The sequence below is a fragment of the Apium graveolens genome, chromosome 6, assembly GCF_009905375.1.
Source record: "Apium graveolens cultivar Ventura chromosome 6, ASM990537v1, whole genome shotgun sequence".
NCBI lineage: Eukaryota > Viridiplantae > Streptophyta > Magnoliopsida > Apiales > Apiaceae > Apium > Apium graveolens.
Window position 1 is genome coordinate 24,054,141 of NC_133652.1, and position 21,860 is coordinate 24,076,000.

The 21,860-nt window shown below is 31.7% G+C and overlaps 1 protein-coding gene and 1 long non-coding RNA gene across 2 annotated transcripts; both read right to left on the bottom strand.

Annotated features, from left to right (window-relative positions):
* Positions 1 to 4,697: 4,697 nt before the first annotated feature.
* On the bottom strand, positions 4,698 to 5,610 carry LOC141667567 (uncharacterized). Its single transcript, XM_074474114.1, has 4 exons — positions 5,552 to 5,610; positions 5,293 to 5,336; positions 5,085 to 5,162; positions 4,698 to 4,968 (listed from the first exon to the last, which is right to left on the bottom strand). The coding sequence occupies exons 2-4, from the start codon at positions 5,316 to 5,318 to the stop codon at positions 4,713 to 4,715; spliced, it is 360 nt and encodes a 119-aa protein (XP_074330215.1). The 5' UTR covers positions 5,319 to 5,336; positions 5,552 to 5,610; the 3' UTR covers positions 4,698 to 4,712.
* A 228-nt stretch (positions 5,611 to 5,838) lies between these two features.
* On the bottom strand, positions 5,839 to 7,456 carry LOC141667568 (uncharacterized). Its single transcript, XR_012552665.1, has 4 exons — positions 7,277 to 7,456; positions 6,952 to 7,184; positions 6,470 to 6,862; positions 5,839 to 5,934 (listed from the first exon to the last, which is right to left on the bottom strand). It is a non-coding gene; the product is annotated as an uncharacterized LOC141667568 (long non-coding RNA).
* Between the last annotated feature and the right edge of the window lie 14,404 nt (positions 7,457 to 21,860).

The following is a 21,860-nucleotide window of genomic DNA, read 5'->3' on the forward strand; positions in this document are numbered from 1 at the left end:
TGTTAAGGGCCACGATACTAACTCAACAACTAGATCTAAATCTGTGCATAAATCTGTTAATATTATTCAAAAGTGGATTAAGAAATCTGACAGGCATTTGTATAAGATTTATGATACTAACATTCCAGGACCCAAAGTCACGTGGGTACCTAAGAGATAAAGGATCTTTTGCAGGTCTGTTTTAAAGTCCATATTCCTCGAAACAAGTGGATTATTGATAGCGGTTGCTCTCGTTACGAAAATATGTTTAGCATTCCGGGTGCTGAGTTGTTTTATATTTTTTTTATATCTAATGAAAAATCGATAAAATTTCATTTTTTTTTAGTTTTCCACATTTTCAATTTTTAGCATTATATTCGTTTACTATAAATTAAAAATTGATAAATTAAATTGGACAAGTACAAGAAAAATAAAAAAAAATAAAAATCACTATATTAAAAAAAACATAAAACTCATAATATTCCCTTATAATAAAAATTCGAAAATACTATTTCGAACAAATAATTAAAAAATATATTTTCACTCAAAAATTTTAAATTCAATATTAAATTTAAATATTTTAGTTTAAAATATTAATTCAAATATATCAAAATATAAGTTCGAAAAAATATTTAAAAATACATTTTTAACAAAAAAATAAATTAGAAAAAATAAAGCGGGCAAGAACCGTTACATTTAAAACAGCGTCCTCCAGCAATGTTTCATTGCAGTAGCCGCAATGAAACAATGCTGTAGGTGGCAGAGGGTATTTTTTTTATTTGTTACGAAAAAATGTTTAGCATTCCGGGGGCTGAGTTGTTTTATATTTTTTTATATAGCTAACGAAAAATCGATAAAATTTCATTTTTTTAGTTTTCCACATTTTCAATTTTTAGTATTATATTCGTTTACTATAAATAAAAAATTGATAAATTAAATTGGATAAGTAGATGAAAAATAGAAAAAACAAAAAACTCACAATATTAAAATAATATAAAACTCAAAATATCCCGTTATAATAAAAATTCGAAAATACTATTTCGAATAAATAATTAAAAAATACTTTTTCACTCAAAATTTTTAAATTCAATATTAAATTTAAATATTTTAGTTTAAAATATTAATTCAAAAATATCAAAATATAAGTTTGAAAAAATATTTAAAAATTCATTTTTAACAAAAGAAATAAATTAGAAAAAATAAAGCAGGCAAATAGTGTCCTCCAGCAATGTTTCATAACAGTGTTAACAGTGTCCTCGAGCAATATTTCATTGCACTAGCTGCAATGAAACAATGCCTCACTGCGTCAAGTTGCTAGAACCACCTGGGGCTGTGGAAGGCACCCTATATATATAGTGAGTTAAAATTCTATGATGTCCAGTATTTCATTGGAGTTTTTGGAGTCCATATATTTGTGCAAGTAAAATATAGCTTAAAATATTATAAAAAATATTATTTTTTGAATGATGTTCTACAAATATCACTATTTATTAAAAATCTTGTAGATAACATACATTTTACAAGATATTTATAAGATATTTTATTTGCAGACATATATGAACTCCTAGAACTCCAATAAAAAGGTGGACTCCATATAATTTTACTATATACATACATATATATATGCACACACACATATATATATATATACCTAAGTTAAGTTATATGAAATCCTTGTTTTTTTGTTTTTTGTAGATCCTGGAGTCAATGTATTGCAATTAGTATAATAGATAAAATTTTTGCAGAACATATTATTTTACAAATCATCTTCCATAAACATTATTCTGCAAAACACGTACATTTTACTTGTATAAAATTACAAACTATATTAAAAAACATAAATAATGATCATTTAGGTAATTAGAGTAATTGTACTGATCACATCCCAAAATAAATTTTAGAGTTGCAAATAAAGTTTTTTAAGGAAGTTGCTTTTACATTTGAAATGCAATAAACAATGGGAGTTGATAATATAAGAACTTTTAATATTCCTATAATATAATATTCTGGACTGTGACCATGTTACCAATAATAATATTTCATATTTTTAAGTTTTAATCATTATTAATCATTTTAATTTAATATAAAATATTACTCCCTCGTTCCCATTCACTTCTTTACACTATGTCTCTCAAATCTTTATATTTCAAAGTTTTTCAAAATTAGTAAGGTTTTAAAATATTAGAATATAAATCCTCTATTTTACTTCATTATACTCAATTTATACATTAAACATTACATTTATAAATATTATTGGCTCACCTATGCCCAATTTCAATGTAAAGAATTGGAGGGGAGAATTAGGTGGGAAGAGGGTATATATTTTTACACAACATAAGTGAAGGGAGATGTGTTACATATTTTTATTTGAAATAGATGGGATAAATCCCAAGATTGTTATTTCATAGCATTTGATATAGCTCTCAAATATTTAGATTTTACTGCATTAATTCTATTTTAGATGGTAAGCCAAACAACAAAAGTTGTTAGACGCACAACAGTTAAGTACATTGAAATGGGTGTATAGATATGAGCTAGGAAGAAATTATCAAGAAACTCCTATTATTGGTTGTTTCCTCTTGATTACAAAATCGAATGAAAAAAATAGAAGTTAATGTAGTCCCCTTCTTAACTAAAACTTAATGGTGAAGACTTCCCGGATATCATCTCCATCTCCATTTTCCCTTTTCTGATCCCAAAACATTTTTAAACTTATTTTCAAGTTCGACAAACCTTTCCATCTCTGCACCCCCATCCTCTCTCCTCATAGATCTCTAACATGCCGTCAAAAAATTTCTTGCAATGGACTCACAAAAATAACTAGCTCCCCTTTGTTTGGCATAAAAAAATCTGTTGGATACGAAGATCAATAAGCCTCTCACTCAAAACTATCTAGTCGGGAAGCGATGCCACACAATCGCTTATCAAGGAGAAAGCTGATGAATCTTCATTCATTTCATCCTCATAAAACTAAAATTGAGGATGTTCTTGTTGAGAAATATCATAAAGTTGGTCTTACCAATGTTTATTTCCATCAATTGAATTATTTGGTTTTGAAATTTGAAAATGATCAATCTGCTTCCAAAGCCATTGACTGCAGTCCTCTGTACATTGATGGTCAGAGAATTAATATACACAAATGGTGTGAACATTTTCAAAATTGTTTATCCTTTCACTACTAGAAAAAAGACCTTAGACATCGGTTAAAAACCGATGTCTATGTAAAAAATGTATGATGTCTTCGCGACTGATGTTAAATGTATTTTTTTAACCGATGTCTATGTAATATTACACATCGTTTCTGGAAAATATCTGATGTCTAATTCACATTCTTGTTATATAATTGTGTAATGTCAAGTTCAGAAATGTAATATTAGGACTATTAGGCCTATTTAAAACTGTAACACACAAGCAATATTTATAAATTAACATCGATTAAAAATAAAAAACCCGATGTCTTTATCTTCTTAGACATCGATCTTTGATAAAAAACCGATGTCTCTATCTTATTAGACATCGGTTATTTTCTAAGTACCCGATGTCAATGTTGACAATAGACATCGGTTGTTTTCTAAAAAACCGATGTTAATATGATAAATAGACATCGGGTGTTTATTTTTGAATCGATGTTATTACCCTATTTTTATGTGCTAATATTCCTTTATTAACATCGAATATTTTGTTTTGACTGATGTCTTTGTGATTTTAAGACATTGCTTTTATATGTGTAAACTGATGTGTATTTATGATTTTTAACATCGGTTCTAAAAACTGGAAACAACCCTCCTGTAATAAGTTTTATAATGTATATACATGAATCGAGTAAAGTAATCTTCTACGACAGATTGATACAAAAATCCCTCCTGTAATAAATTTTATAATGCATGTACATGAATATCTCTAGCCGTAATTACATTTACTCAAGTAAATATTAACAAGTTTATATGAATTACATTTGGTCAGATGAATAATACAAGAGCTACTACATAGTTTCTACCAGACTACTACTACTATACTTTGTCAGATCATTGTATATGTCCTTGCATTTGTAGACAATACAATGCAGCAAAGATTGGCAATGGGATAGAAGCGAATACTGCCCCAAACTTTCCTGCAGGATCATTGTCAAAGCGCTTGACAAGTTATTAACAAACTGCATATAAAAAACAAAACCTATACATTTTGACATAAACAAAGAGGCTTACCCAGGATGGAAAAGAAGATCATAAAGCACGCAGATATCTGTACAACTCTTCGACTGCCCACTCGAGTTAATGCTAAAAGACAAACATTCTCGCTGTAGACAAAACAAACATTGACTAATAAATATATGATGCCCATGTTCAATCTTTATAAACATGGTCATCCAGGAAAAAGGTTGTCAAATTGTGAGGCATCTTACGTAGATACTGAAGATCCATTTCCAGTCCCAAATATCCCCGACAACAAAATTCCAATTCCCTGATAAAATTATAAAGCTTCTCGCATAAAAACGAGACTGTTCTCAGAGTCTTGTGATACTTTCGTACCATTCATCTCAATTTTTGTCGAATCAGCTATGATAGTCATTGTTGATAATATTTTTCCAACTTGTGCTTCAGAAGTAATTTTCTTCCAACCCATTCTGATAATACTATTTCCCTGCTTTGTCAACTTGTATCCTTACAGAGTACAAAATGAGCAGCAAACACAATTCAAGTCAAGCTACATGAAGTTCTAATTTAGTTCTGAATTCAAAGATGGATCATTATAATCCATAGCCTGATACTTAATCTTTGTTCTCTCCGAATATCATTAAAGCAGACGATGATGGCTGTAAAAGCTGCAAGTCTCACCTTATGATTCGAAATATCTGTAGGCATATCAATATTCAAAAAGCACTTTAGAGGATATGTTTTACTTCTGACTTCAACCAAAATTGCACTTATTATGGGTAAGCAAGCCTCGGCAGAAAGTTTAAAGTCATTAGCAGTGCTCTTACCCCCCATCCTGGCAGTTGAGAACACAAATTGAATCAAGAAAAATAAAAACTGATCCCAAAGCAGTTGCAACGTGCAATATATTGATGCATGTCTACATAGTGCATTTTGTAAGTTAATGTGTACCAGTCATAAGATATTGAGATAGAAGGTATCCCGTAGAAAAAGGCTTCTCGAGCACCTGCTACTGTTCCTGAGTACATGCTGTTATTCCAGTAACATATTTGATTAGTTGTGCAGACTTAAGAGTTTATACTGCACACTTAAGGTCACATACTATATAGACTACTTTTACTAAACAAAAAAGTGTTTCCTCAGACAGAGAGATACTGACATGCGGTAACCAGAGTTGCAACCCATGTTTATGCCACTAATAACCTGTGACCAAAACAAACAAGAGTAAGCAACGAAATTTTTTTTTTTAAAAAAAAAAACAATTGAATAGAGTTGTTAGTAAGTGCTCAGCTTGAGTCGTTACAAATAGGTAACATCTTAGGTTATAGAAACATCAGCAACCAGAATGATATTTGAGCTTTAGCACGATTTACAACTAATGAGAATATCAGTTTACAAAGTTGATTTAGAATAGTTACCAGATCAGGCACTATAGGAAAAAAAGTTCCGGAGATTCCCAGAGATGCACAATCTGTTGGAGTTCTTGGAATAGCAAAAAAAACAAGTAAACAATAATAAGAAAACACTTCTTATAAATCATTATCAATTAAAATTCCAAGATTAAAGACTATAAACAATATATTTGGTCTTCATCTAGGCGTCGCCATCAGTATGTTGTGTGAGTGCCAGAAGCACGCAAGTAATTTGTTCGCAAAGAAAAATGAAAGATAATATACATTTTATAACAATGTGAAATGAAAATAAACCAGAAACTGCATAGGCTGTTGCTCCCTGAATTTCTACTTGCTTAACATGGACATGATGCATCCAAGTAATGCTGTGACTAACAGCTGACCTTTCCCTATAAAAGAATTATTAAATACAAGAAAAACAATCAAAATGTTTCTAATTAAACATTATCCCCCAGTTATGCACATTATTTAAGCACCATCCTCCTAAAAACTTAGTTTTTTCATTCTATTCCTTCCTCGTTTCATTCCCACCAAGTGAACACAACCTATGTGACTTAATTCTATCACTGCTCCACTTACGGAAATGATTTAGAGTAACGAGATATATTAACACAAAAACATGATATTCATGCTAGCCTTCGCTCTAACTTAACAATTAGCAATTCCACATTGTGGAGTTGGATAATACCTGAGACCGTACTTTGCAACTTAATTTGTATACCTTCCGTATTGCAATTGAAGCATAATTAAAACTCAAAACTTAACGTTTAAGTAAGTGTAAGCTTTTAAATCAAAAGAAAAACAAACCTACATTACATCTAAGCTGTTATGCTGGTTAAATTAATATACGATAACTGTTATTAATTATATGATAGAATCCATGTACCAGAAGCATTGGTAAAAATGGATTGAAAGTCGACGTACGTTTCAGGGGCACAGACAAGGACTTGATATTGATCTGTAGAGACCAGGCCTGAACCAGAGCTTGCAAGCCAGCACCATCAATACCATCATCGTTGGTTACCAAGATCGTAGGCCTAGCGTGATCATTTTCCATCTTAGTGTGAAAATTACAGCTAGTGATTTGTGCCAGAGGCTCTCAGATAAGGACCAACTGATCATGGCACATATGTCTCTTTATAGAGCAGTAGCACAACTGGTCAGGAATTACACAGAATCATCAAAAACTGTTAAGCTACGCACTCCAATTCGGGGAGCAAACCGTAACGGACTCTCGAAAGCATAAGCATAGAAGTCATCAAAACAGAAGCAGTGGTCGTGTGATAGGGTTGCATCGAACTCATTTCAACCGGACAACTATAAAACACACACAAATATCATCACTGTGTAAATAATAAACGTAATAGCACAATATAAAAGGCAAGAGTTTGTGTTATAATTAGTACCTGAATAAAAGAGTGGAGAGAGATGGCTTTCTGGTGGGCATACGAAAGGGAGGTGGAGAGGGGGCGGCTTTGGTTTTGGTAGCGTAAGCAATTCTCAACAGTACCATTATCCCCTTTAAAATCTTTCCCTCCTTCCTCATTTGCATTTGCATTGAGTGACCTGTTGGATTTCTTGAGTTCCTTTTCTCTCAAAAGCCTCTCCACTCTAGTCCTCAAAAGTCTCTCCAGACAACCTAATTGAACAAATTAAACCTAATTGAACAAACAAACCTAACTGAACAAATTAAACCTAATTGAACAAACAAACATAATTGAATAAACAAACCTTTTCAGAAATTAGGGTTTCTCGTAGATGGGGTTTGATTAATTGAAGCTGTTCTTCAATTTGGGGTTTAATTGAGACCCTATATACCTGCAATCAACTGAAATGTTGTGTGTGTGAGAGAGAGATGGAAGAGAGATAGAGGGAGAGAAGCAGAGAGAGAGAAAGAGAACCAGAGAGAGAAGGGAGAGCTTAGAGAGAGAGAGCAGAGAGAGTGAGAGTGAGATAGAGAGAGACAGGAAAAAAATTAGGGGAAAACTGGTTTTTTTTTGTTAGGGGGGAATATTTGGGGAATAAAGGGGGGAAAGTTTCCGCGTGTTTTTTTTAATTTTTTTAAGTTAACCATTGACAACGGTTGTAAAATACAATTGATGTCTATAAAACAAAGACATTGGTTATATAAAAAACTGATGTCTAACTAACATTTCTCATTTTTAAAAAATAACTATACACAACGGTTATATTCTCGACCGATGTCTAATATAAGCAGTAACATCGGTTTTAAAATAACCGATTTCTAAAAGAACTTTAACATCGGTCGTCTGAGCAACCGATGTCTAAGGACCGATGTCTATTGATAGAATTCTAGTAGTGTTTGTAAAAAATAAAATATTTGGATTGAGATCTTCAATATTCCTTTCAGCTATTGGTCTGTTGAAGGGTTGTGCTATATATGTAGTGCTATAGGTAGGCCTGTAGCATTTCATAGACAAACTCTTATGATTGCTAAGAATAAGTCCCCTTCTGATAAAGCTCTAGTCTGTGTAGAGATTGATGAGGGTGCATCCCGAACTTCTGTTCACTATGCCAATAATGGCTTTTTGCAACATTCCAAATAAGTTGGAAGAGACCCAAAAAATGTTGAAGCTGATTGAAATTTTTTAACAACAATACTTTTTTTATGTTAGTATTTTCAATGTTGACTTATATTTTAAAGGTAACATTTCCAAATCTAAGGCAACACCACAAATTATGTTACCAAAAAACTATTTTTTGCCAAAAAAGTGGGACCCACATGAGAGGTGGACTGACACGTGGACCGACATGTGTACTGACACGGGGACTGTCATGTGGGATCCAATGAAATATGGGGCCCACATACTGGTGCACTGACATGTGGGGCACACTAAGAGGTAGGCCCCACATGTGGGGCTTATTGTGGGACCCACTTGTGGGATCAATTACTATGTGGCAAGATAACTTTGTTCTCTTATCCAACACTTTAGAAGAGTAGTGACAACACTTTTTTGTTTAAAAAAATGCACAATTTATAATATTGTCATCCAGTACAACAACCAAATCAATATATAACCAGATAATTATAAAATCCGAATCAGTACAACCAGATCAATATACAAAATCCAAGATAACTTATTTTTTCATTTCTACCATACATTATTATAGTACATAATAATGCTCACAAACTACGAAAGTATCTTTTGATTCAACCAACTAGTTGCTGAATGCCAATGCACTCCCTTTAATGCCATTCCTTGTATCTAGATTTTCATATTGGACTTGCAAAATTTGTAAATAGATTAGGACACTATAAGTGTTGCCTTCATAATAAAAATGTGTGTTGTAGAACAATCACATAACGTTCATAAATATATCAAATATATCTTGGATATGCTTCAACATTGAAGTAACCGCAGAAAAGAGGCATTTTTCTTATCACAATACATGCACTAACAGAAAACTACAAATAATTATAAATTAAATCTTGGAGATCATTTTATACCGATATTACGCCCCAAGTTTGTTAATTAAAAATTATAATAAATTATTAATGTATAATAAAATAAACTCGTACATGGACACCACAAATATATCATTACTTAATAAAGTTCTTGTTCAACAAAATTATACCATTTTGAATAGGTGCAATTACAATATATGCGCAAATGTAGAATTTAGTCAAATTACACTTTTATTAGTACGTAGATAATTCAGGGAACTTTATAAGCTACCAACACTTGTCAAAACCTTTAAGAAATGTGATTATAAAAAATACATACCATCTTGATATTATGTCAACTATCAGCCAGTTTTCAATAAGAATCTACTCTTCTTCCCAAATGTATCTTTCGAATCCTAAATAGAATCAATGATATTTTGTAGCTCCGAATAGAAGAACCCTACAATAGTCAATAGACTACTCATAACAACAAAAAGAATAATCTTTACACAAAACCAGACAGTTGATTTTATCATCCGAAATATCAAATAAGATACTAATCACTTATCTATGCAGGAGTTAAAAAATTAAAAAGACATAGGCTTTGTAAATTCTGACAAAGACTTACATTTATCTAAAAAATTATGACTTGTTTTAGACAAGTTTTGGTTCTCACCAGGATAATTTCAAGACAACGCAAGTTGGGTCAACATCTGATCAAATTAAAGGATTTTAATATTTGGCACAAATTACATGATCCAAGCTAGTCCCAGAACCTATATATGTAAAAAATATTACTATGGTCAGACCTAAGCTACATACATCACATCCGTATCTAAAACTTAGGAACATTATAAAGGGTAAGAACGATATGGCCTTTTTTCTCCATAAAAAATTACTCACTGGTTCCATGAGATTCATCATCTCTTGGTTTTAATCGATTGATAAATATGCAATGTGAAAATACGAAAGGCGGGGTAATATAAATTATAGGCGGGGTAATATAACTTATAGCCTGGGTAAGATGTTACGAGCGTGCTGGATGAGTTTATAGAGCTCAATAGTAGAGCAAATGCGTTAAGTGTCTTCTCTGAAGAATATCTCGATCTTTTGGAGTTCATCAAATGCTCTCATATCTAAAATAAGAAAGGCAATTTGGAAAATTAATAGTAAAGAAGAAAGGGAGTTAGAAAAATTACCCCTTGCTCCCGAGTTTAGAAAAGGAAGGAAAGTAAGTGTTGGGTAAGTAAAGTAGTTTCACTTGCATCCATAATTGTGCTCCTGAGTTTTTAAAAGGAGCGAAAGCAAGTGTTAATGAATGCAAATCTAACAAAATTTCACTCCAAAATTTTCACTCCAAAAATGGGATGAAAGTACTTTACCTCCTTATCACTTACTTCTTTCCCTTAAAAATGCTCGGGACTAAGGCCTAAAAGTAAATAGAGAGGGGGGAGAGGGGGAGGAAGAGAGAACACATAGCTCGTATGTGTGGGAGAGTCTGGAAATACGAAGTTGGAAGAGCATCTGAGCTGAGTATTTGAGTGATCTTTGATATTATTGGAGTCCTGATTGGATCTAATTTAAATAAAAATTAAATCATGGGAAAATTAGATCTAATTCACTAGAGTATGTAGAACTGAAACTAATTATTCAAGAAAATCAAGCTTTATAAAGAGAGAAAGTGTGTGTTGTGTAAATTCAATAAGAGAGAGATCGCAAATGGAATTGTAATATGTGTGTTAGGATTTTGAGTGAGAATTGGGGGAGCGGGTAGGGTTTTGAAAGATGAGGCCCCTTCATTTTTTCCCCTAAGTTATTGGGTGGTATATTTCCTGCTCACCAAATTCATGTACAACTGTTTATATTATAAAAATGTATTATTAATTTTGTAACACTTGTTTGATTTTTATTAAATATATTTAATTTAATTTTTTATTTTTCATTAATTGTAAAACTTTTTATTAACTAAAGAATTAATTATTTCCCTTATCACGTCACCAGTGTGGGATACACATGTGGGGACCCCTAGTGACACATCAGTAGAATTTTAACTATATTTAATAAAAATTAAATATATTTATTTATAATATGTCTTGACAACACTTTTTCAGGCTTCTACTAACATAATTAAAATATATTTAATAGCTTAGATTAATGTTGTGCTATGGCAACATTTTCTACAGTAACATCACTTAATAATGTTGTATAAGGTCGTTTATAGCCTAGTGTTACAACTGTGATTCCTAGTCATTCTGATAAATTTATGGCTAGGGTTAACATTGTTTATCTGGAATCTCTTCAAAGCTGCCTTATGTGTCTTTCCTTTTTGATCATTCAACGAAAGCTTGTGAGGATGTATTGAAATTGGTTCCTGGTATATACGATTCTGCAAGACAAGGAAAAGGATATATTTAAGTGGAAGAAAGAATATTTCTTTGATACAGATGATAGTAGCCACGAGGGAAGTTCAGGTTTCTGAGCCACATGGTGAAGCTAAAGGTAAGCTTGTGGCTGATGAAGGGGAGAGTTGTGATGGTACCCATTCTAGGATGGTGGTTACTGGCCTGCGAGCTAAACTTGAACAGTACTTCTAGCGGAAGTACATTCGCAAGGAAAGAAAGAGGTCAATATTGGAACAGGAATCTGAAAAGGGTGAAGAAGAAGCAGCTGGAGGTGGTCCTCCTGCTCAAGATATTGATTCAAGGGGTGTTCTACTTATTAATATACATGTTTCTGATGATTTTCTTCCAGACAAATAACCGAGAATAAAGCAGCATTCCATATGAGAAAATGCAGTTTAATTATACAGATTGGATGCATAGAGTTGTTAGGATTATTAGGAGATTATGTATTCTCGTTTGACTGGGTTTCATTCTCCTAACTTTGCCCAAACAAACTCTATCTAATAAACGTATTTGAACTATTCAAACTCTATTATCCATAAAAGTTTATCTCTTTAAAATAAACTAACCAATTATATTCAATGAATCATTCAAATGGTTTTCAAACAACTTTGCTAAACATACTTATCCTTATCCTGAGTTCAAAAAACAAAGCCGTTAGATTTCTGACTATATATATACAACTTCTGTTTCAGATTGAGAACTAATGCTCACACGCTTTATCTTTATTCTTTCTGAAAAATCGATTTTTCATAAAACAAGAATGATATCATTCTTGTTTTACACATTTTGAATACCCAGTAGAACAAGTTTATAGTTTGAGTTGTAATTTCATATTCATTTGATTGTTCGTGTATTCATATCAACTTGTGACGGGTTGTGGCAAGGTTTTGATTTCAAAGGATTAGCCAAGGTAGCCAATGGGCTAGGTGGTAGTAGTAGTGTTAGGTAGCAAGTGTGCTAAGGGAAAAGGGTTCTTTCGTGGCTATCTGTTTGTAATCAAGAAAAGATTGTAAGTTCTTTTATTGAAGTTGATATAATACATTCTCTATGCTAGTTGGCATGGGTACTTAGATGTAGGGCATAGACTAGGAGTAGGGGTCGAACCAAGTGAAAACGTCTTGGTGTTATGCATTGTTTAATTTCTTTATTACTGCAATTAGATATCATTAATTTATATTCTGCAAATTAATTGAGACTGTCTCATAGTCTCATAGTCTGTCTCGTTCGTAAAGGGCCTGTCCCATTTACAAAAGAGATTGTCCCATTTGTCTTAACAGTTAAAATATGGGATATATAGATTGTGCCTTTGAATTTAACTATAGTTAATGCTATTCAAGAAGCAGGAGGCAAGAAACGGACAAATTGTGAGGCCGAAGACTAGGGGTGAGCAAAACCGAACCGAAACCGAAAAATCGAACCGAACCGTGCTAATTCGGTTCGGTCGGTCCTGATTTTTCAGAAATTCGGTCTATTCGATTCAGATCGAATAGACCGAAATAAAATTTGGTTCGGTCCGGTTCTTTTAAAAAATATTTCGGTCCATACCGAAGACCGAATAGACCAAATTATAAATACTATAATTTTATATTATATACATTTTATATTTATCTTAAAAAGTATACTCATAATTTTTAATTCGTAATTGTATTTATACACTTTTAGTACTCTGTATATCACCTTACCTTAATTATACTTTATATTTTATCATTTTTAAAATATTTTAGTACTCGGTCCATATTACAATTTCGGTTCAGTCCGGTCCAAGAAAAAATGGTAGTTTAGTTTTTCGGTCTATTCGGTCCGGTCCGGTCTTGGACCGAACCGACTGAATGCTCAGCCCTACCCAAGACACCTAAACTAGGCAACTTTGGTAGATGGAGAACTATGATTTAATTTTAGAGTACTTTCTATTAATTTAACCTTCTATATTAGGGTTTAGCCCACATCAACTATGGTTTATACGATCCCATATAAGAGTTTAACTTTGCAGGATGGATGGCAATGTTTCTTTTTTTCTTGAAATTTATGGTGAGGTTTGATCAATTTTATTAGTTAGGTTGTCTTTTCATATTATCGTTATCAACTCTGTAAAGATTAAAGTTTTCAGTTTGTGAAGGTGACCTTATGTGATTGTATACTTCTTATTTATCTGTTGAATTGCCTTATATTTAGCATGATCAATTGATACATTTGTATATGTTGCTGATATTGGGAGTGATACTGCGCTTTCAAATGAATTTTAGTTGGTCTTCTAGGGTTTAATTTGAACATTAATTGCTAAATTACTTCCTACTGGTAGTGAATATAATGGGCACTCCAATAATCCATACACCTCGAGGAAACAACATGTAAAAAGAGTTTTACATCATTAATTAATTATTTTCTTTCTTTTTTAGTTTTTACTTACTAAAAGGGGGTAAAGAAGCTTAACAATATATTGAGAAAATTCAATTGATCAATGAATGGAATGATCATGTTTCCATTAAATTGAAATAGCTAGATATTGGTGAACTTGTTTTCCATATAAATACTTAACTATTTGACATATCTTCAAAATTTGCTTCCTTGTTATTTTGATTATTTTATTTCAGAACAAAATTGGTTCAAATTTTAAAATATAATACCGCTCTTATCAAATTCATATTGTGGTTGTTTGAAAGGTTTGAAGGTAAAATCAATTGCAATACATTATTTGTTCATTAATTACTTTCTCATATTTTGGAGAATTTAGTATATGTAGGTTTTTTTTATGTTTGTCTATAGGATATGATTTCTTCCATTTGATCAAAAGATAAGAAATTATGGGGGAACATGGAGATAGTTTTAATTGGACACCGTTTTGAGTAAATATCTAATCTTTATGAGTCAAAAAATCTTGTTGGTTAAAATGGTTAATATATATAGGTCATTTTATAACCATATCATTTACATTTTTTCCCAGCTTTAAAGGAAAAGATTAGCTCAGGCCCTCAAGAACTGCCCTCAGGGAATACCATCTCAGTAATGCTTATAAGATTATACTCTTCATTATTTCTAGTTTTCCTCTATCAATTATTTTCAAAGAAAGCTCTTCCCATCCCTATTTCCTTCCCCAAGCAAATGGTTAAATATGTTTGGCCGGGAAGACATGGAGCAAATTAATTCCAGCATTTTTTAAAGAATCAGCATTTAGTTCAAACTTGTGTTTATATATTTCATTTATATATTCTATATATTTTTTAATTAAATTATATTATAAGTATTTAAGTCTTATAAATTTATTATTATATAATTATAATCTCAAGTCCCAAGATTAAAGAATATAAAATAATATATAATGGTGAGTTGAATCTTTAGAAGTAATTATATAAATATTCACTAAGATATATTAAGTAATTATATAAATATTCAGTAAGATATATTATTGGGGAGAATTGAACGTTGGAATTTTCAGTCCCGCCCATTGGTTACAAATGGTTTGGGGACAAGAAATGTAATAAAAAAAATTATTTTTGGTAAGGTGGTGGGAGAAGAGAGAATTTTTTTTTTGTAATTTAGTGAGAAAAAATATAGAAGTTGGGTAAAGTGAGTGTAATAGGAGAAAATAGTAGTTATAATTATTTTTTATATTATTAAACTTTTACTATTTTTGTTAAGTTTTGAAATATATAGTGTTTAATGGGACGGAAAAGTAAGTTATATATATAGAATTGAACATGATAGAGGGAATAGTATATTATTTAGTGTAATCAACTTTATTTAAAAGATTTACCAATTCAAAATTGTATTATAAAAATTAAAGGTTAACATATTACATATTTGGGCTTAGTTTGCTTGTTAAAATTTAGAATATATAAATACATTTTATTATCTATTAGATATATAGACGGAGAGCATATTATATATATGTGTGTGTATATATATATACTATAAAAATAATTAATTTTTTATTTAAAAAATATTATTAATATTAACTTTTCCTATGAGTGCTCAAATGAAATAAGTCTTTATTTTACAATGATATGTAAACATATTATATGATAATTATATGATCTAATGTGCACAATGTAAACATTATATGAATTTCACATAAGCCTAATCAATTAACTCATACATATGACGAACTAACCACTTTCCGACTTAAACTTCAAAATAATATGATAAGAGTATGTACAATAGTAATTGATTAAATGGTGTAGTATAGCTTAACATTGCCATCATTAGAATAGATATAACATTTCATGATTAAATCACTACAAGAAATATGCCCATTTACGACAATCAGCTTGTGACGGAAAAATTTTGCGCACAACTTTATGACGGAAAGGTAGAAGTCGTCGTAAGCACTTGAGACGGTTGTTCTTCATTATTTATTTTGTTTTAAATTAATCCTGGAAAGCCTGTGGGCCCAAGATGCTAGCTTACGACATATAAATTGTCGTAAATTAAAGATAAAATGACGGTATATTCCGTCGGAAGTGTAATTATCAGTCCACTAAAAGTGGGCTCCACTTCCATAACTTTAGACGGTTTTCTTAGATTTGTGACGAAATGAATACTTATGACGAAATGGTAACTTATGACGAAATATGTACTTACGATAAAATTGGTACTTGTGACAGAATTGATATTTATGACGAAAAGGTTATTTATGACGAAAATCTGAACTTAAGACTTGAGCAAAAACGTCGAATATTTTCCGTCGCAATTGGGCCAGTTGCGACGAATTGTAGTGTAAAAATTATGTCACAAATGGGCATATTCTCTTGTAGTGAATGGTGTACCTTTGTAATCTATTATCCCCTTCAAATACTTCAGGCTCAATTGGTGACTTTTGTCTTGTAACGTATATTTAAGAATCCTAGGTGACCAAGAAACTTGTTGAGGATGTCCTCCGCCCATTGATCTTAGGTGTGTAAATATGTTTCGCTTGAAATTTTCCATCAAAGATACATTTAAATGATAGTCAAGACAAATAAGCTTCACAATTAAAGTGAAAGACTGAATTTGAATTTAAATATGCATATGTGTCGTTATAAACAATCTGTGATGGTTATAAAAGTGAAACACTTAGCTCATGGAGTAAATTTTTAATTCATAAAATTTCAATAACCTCATTTGCAATAGCTTTGTATTCACCCTCTAGAATAGATCCTGAGACATAAAATTTTAAGTGGACTTTCAATAGATAGGATTCGAGGCTAAATAAACAACATATCCGGTGGTAGAGCTACATGTATCATAATCTACATCCCAATATTAATCACCTAAGGTTCTAAGTGTAAGGTTAGAATTTTTATTTAGGTAGAGATCGTGATGGATAGTACCTTTCTAGTATGTGAGAACTCGTTTAAGATCATTCCAATATGTATTTCAGTTGGAGAATGCATTACAGAGATAACCGATTTACAACGAAGCACATGTCATAACACGTAATGGATAGGTATTGCAAGCCTTCAAAAATTTAACGATAAGGCATTGGATCAATTTGAGAAGTGCAATCTATGTAAGTAAGAGGGAATAACACATAGGTGTAAATGTATCTTAAAATAATACATCTTGTGTAGGGCTAGTAAGTCATAGATATGCATTATATGTGAGAAAAAAATTCTCTTTGGGAGTAGGGATTACCTCAATCCCAAGAAAAGTGTTGAGTTCGTCATAGTTCCTAGAGAGAGAATTTGTTATCTAACTATTGAATGAAATTTTGTAGAAAGTCATTATTGTCACTTGAAACTACAATATCATCAATGTGCATAATTAAGAAAATAATAATGTCATGAGAGTTATATATGATCTTGGAGGCATCAACAAGTGAGTTGCAAAAAAAAATTAAGTAAAAAACTTTTGAGCTTTTTGTTCCACACATGAGGTACTTTTCTGAGGCCATAAATTGCTTTAACATAGGTGGCACATGTTTGGGACAAGAAGAATGAACAAAGACCAAGTGTTGTGTCCTGAACACTTTATCGTCGAGTATACTATTAAGAAATGCAATATTTATGTCAAGTTGACGAAAAGCACAACCATATGACAGAAAAAGAGTAATTTTCAAGCAAATTGTAACTAGTTTTGTGAAATGACTGAAAGTTAATGATAAATCCATTCCTTATCGCTGTTGGAAACCCCCTTGAACCACTTGTGCTTTGTATGTTTGGACTGGACTATATGCATTTCTTTTAATGCAAATCACCCACTTACAGGCAATTATACTCTGGTTAGTTTTGGGCACCATGTTTCATATGTCATTATGAACTTGGGCGTCATACATATGAAATGGAGATACACCAATTAATATCATTCGATGCTTGACTCACACATGTTAATTCAAATATTGGCGGAATGAGATGGGATGTAGTATAGTTAACAAAGAAGTTATCAAAGTACTTTAAATTAGACTTCCAGTCTTATAAATATGGGAGGAAGAGCTGAGGATTCAATAAAAATATGAGTAATATTGGATGAATCGCCGATAATTGATAAGGAAGGACTGCGCAATGATGTGGCAGATGATAATGCTATACTTTTATATCTTTCAAACTGTTGAGATACTCGTAAAATGGTGATTCTGGTGCTGGAGTTATAAATGGAACTTGTGATGGGCTAGTAGTAGAGGAAGTCTGATAGATTAATGGGAAGTGGTATTTGTACAAGATTTTGAAATTGGATAATATTGAAGTATCTAGCAATAGATCTCGGCATTCTGTGATAGAGTTGGATGACAAAATGACGAAACCTCTCCATAAACCTGACATGTCAGAAAAAAGCATGGGGACTTAATAATGGAGAAGGTGATATAGTAGTGTTAATCATTTATCTTTTAATTACAAATCTGTTATGCCTACATCCATGCCACCTCCCTCTTTTCCTAACTTGCCCACATTACCAATGAATGTCATGCCTATATGCACATAATATAAATGTACAATTTGCTAATATGCCATTTGCACAAAATGCTTATTATGCTGCATTCAATATGCCACAAATGCCATTTAACATGCCTTATTGGAATAACATGTTTGTACAATCTATGCCATATCATGTTAAAATATTTACACGGAGACTTATGAAGTTAAGTAATTCAAGTTTGGACAACATGGTCATGAGGATAATTTAGGTGTGACCATTATGTTCACGGGTATGCAGTGGTGTTGTAAAATGTGATATCACAAGAAAATTAAATAGAGTGAATTTCTACATACGCCGTTCATTATGATATTCCAAGAAAATTGAATAGCCCCCAGATTAATTTTGGTGCTGGTAATGTTTTAAACTTAATCTTTTTTTTTGTTATTGCAAAGTTTTTATCACACAAATTCTTATATAATTGTTAAATATGGTGCAACTTGAAAGTTAATTATAAATTGAATATATTGTTATACTGAGTATCGGACTTAGAGCTGATAGTTTGATCACTCATATACACAATTAAAATAGCTTAACTAAATGTATAAAAATGAGAAAACAAAACAAAGTTGATTGCATTTTTTTCAACATTGAAAGACATTACATACATATATTTAAAATAGATAACCAACTGAGAAATATTTAAAAACAAATCTAGCTAGCTTCCCAATAATACTCCACCACCCATACTCCTCATAAAGCTGAATAAGTTATACGATCAAGTCTGTTGATGCTAATATGTGTTCACAATAACGTGTCTTTAACTAAATAAAACAAATATTAATTATTAAATTTTAGATTATTTCCAACAATCACCACCTTAATTTGAAATTTATCATAAACCTATTCGGATTTCAATTTAACCGGTTTGACTTTCAACTTAACTGGTGTGTCTTTTAACTATTTTGCCGCTATTCTGCCCGTCCGGCACTTCCTATTTGCCCAACTATCATGTTTTAATTATTTTCCAATATGGCACGATACTATTGTCTATAATAAAGTTGCTTCATCATTCTTGATATGTGGAAATGTTTACTTCATGTCTCTATTCTTTATCTTGTCGTGCTTTATGATATTCTGGAGCATAGTATCCATAGGTATTACAGTTGTAACACTTTATCTTTTGAGGATCAGACTCAGAATCGGTACTTTAATTAATTTCATTAACACTCGGGATTTGACCCAAGTTGTCACGTATGGTATCAGAGCCGATTATGGAATGCCGGAATCGTCAAGTTTCCAGAGGTGGAGACACGAAGGCTGGTTCTATTATCCCATATTAGGAACTAGAGGTCTGAAGGAGGGAACATGAAAATTGCCGATATTATTCCACAAGGCTAGAGAGATACAATCTTGGAACTATGGGTTGTCTCTTTAGGATTGACGAGGATGTTAGAAGTTTAATTGGGAGAGTCTGTAACACCTCAGTCCCACATCTAGGAAATTCAGTTTATAAAATAAAGTACTACTACTAAGTACACCAATAAATCATGATATATTGGGCGCATGTGGTGGGCTTGTAGACTACCAAAATTTAATGCATTTAAGCCAATATACTTCGACTTATTTCAGGCTCAAAATCGGGACTTGACACATTTTTTAAAATGAACTCGGAATTGATCCGGGTTGTCACACTTTATCCTTCTCTAGTGACGTCACCATTTAAACCATTATAGCATTCTCCCTCTTGGTACGTTGTACCTTTGATGTGACATATTCTACGGTTGCCACAGTTTTTGCCATGTAATCCTCCAAATTCTAATTTTTCATTCCAATCTTACTGAGTTAAAAGCAGCTGATTCTCATTATCTTCAACATGCCCATTGATCCTTTCTTCATGAGCTTTCAAACGCCATATCACCTCTTCTACTGACATCTTCTATTTAAGACCCCAAATTGCTCAATCATTAAAGCAATATGTAGAAATTTGATGGGACTGGCCTTAATAATTTCTTCACACTATAAGCTTCCACCATCTTTTCTCTCAAGGCTCGTATATTTCATACTATTCATTTAGTTTCATATTGTAATCATCAAGTTGATCTTTCTCCTTCATTTTATTTTCAAACTCATCTCTTAACTTTTGCATTTTTACGACTTTCACTCAATTTTCTCCTATGCACATCATTTTGATTACATCACAAGCTTCCTTGACGGATTTCTTCTCAGCAACAGACAACAATATATATTTTGAGATGCCATGGTAATTTGCAACCATTGCAATCTTGTACATTTTCACTTCAACAACTAGCTTCGGGCTGTAGGGTTTCATAGCCTCCCACACTCCTTGAGCTTGCATGAATGCTTTCATCTTCAATGAACATGTGTGTGGTTGTGTCTCGCGAACATCGGGTACATAGTTCAAGCCAGCAGTCCATTTATTGCATTTTGGTGTATGTGTGGTTTGTTGATTGTTTGGGGGGATCCTCAAGTTAAGTGTTTGGATCTGATATCAAGTGTATGATTTCAAGCTAATAGTTTGATCACACACATACTCATAAGAATAAAGAACACTGAATTGTATGTATAAAAATGAGAAGATAAAAGAAAGATTAGTGTATTTTTTTTACGTTGAAATGCATTACATGCAGATATATAAAATAGATAACAAACTGAAAAATAGCTTTAAACAAAATACTCAGCCCATACTAAAGATACAGCTGAATAGCTTATACTACGAGGTCTATAACTGCTAATATGTGTTCACAACAATGTTTATTTAACTAAATAAAAAAAAATATAACAAATTTTTGGATTAATTCCGACATTGAGATCATAATAAATTGCAAGTTCTTGATATCTTTATCTATATTATGTATCGTGCTTCATTTTTTTATCATTTAATTATTTTTGAATTTTCATTTCTTGTTAGCTACTTCTATTACTAAATATAGTTCAACCAGCAACTATCGAGGCATATCGCATATTAATATTCCAATACTACGCTTACATACAATCAATGTCCAAGGACTGGATAAAGATAACTACTTCATGTCTTTCAATAATAATCACATTATTCAACAAATGCCTCTTATGATACACAACTTTTTAATGTGATTGATAATTAGGAACAAACAAGGCGCAGTTTAGTGTTGCGCCTCTAATAATCATCTTTGTTTCCTTTTGTTTTTTTAAAATCAAATGAACTGAAATAGTCTTTACTATGATTATTTAGGTAATTAGATTAATTGTATTGATCACATCCCAAGATTTTAGAGTTACAAATACAGTTTTCTCTAGAAAGTTGCGAAGAAAGTGACTTATATAAACGTCTCTTTACATTTGGAAATGCAATAAACAAATTAACGGAGTTGAACTTGTTAGAACTTCTAAAATCTCTATAATATAATATTACGGACTCTAACCATTTTATCAATTATGTTATCAATTATGTAGTTGGCAAATTAGGAAAGAACTAGCATAATAGCACGAGTCATTTTCAAATTTTTTTTATGCATTATACAATTATAATATTCTTAATTATTTTCTTATTTGTAAATGTTGTATAATGTCTTACGTATATCAAATACAAGTTGATTGTCTATCAATTTGTATTATTTTCATGCAAGACATTATCAAATTACACAACGTTTTGAATATAGCTCATCAAGCAATATAT

Bases quoted from the DNA above. Each gene is read 5' to 3' on its own strand.
- LOC141667567 (XM_074474114.1), bottom strand. From the start codon at position 5,318: ATGGGTTGCAACTCTGGTTACCGCAT. The intron at 5,163-5,292 runs GTCAGTATCTCT...CTGGAATAACAG, and splicing joins TGCAACTCTGGTTACCGCAT to CATGTACTCAGGAACAGTAG. The intron at 4,969-5,084 runs GTACACATTAAC...CTCAACTGCCAG, and splicing joins ATCTCAATATCTTATGACTG to GATGGGGGGTAAGAGCACTG.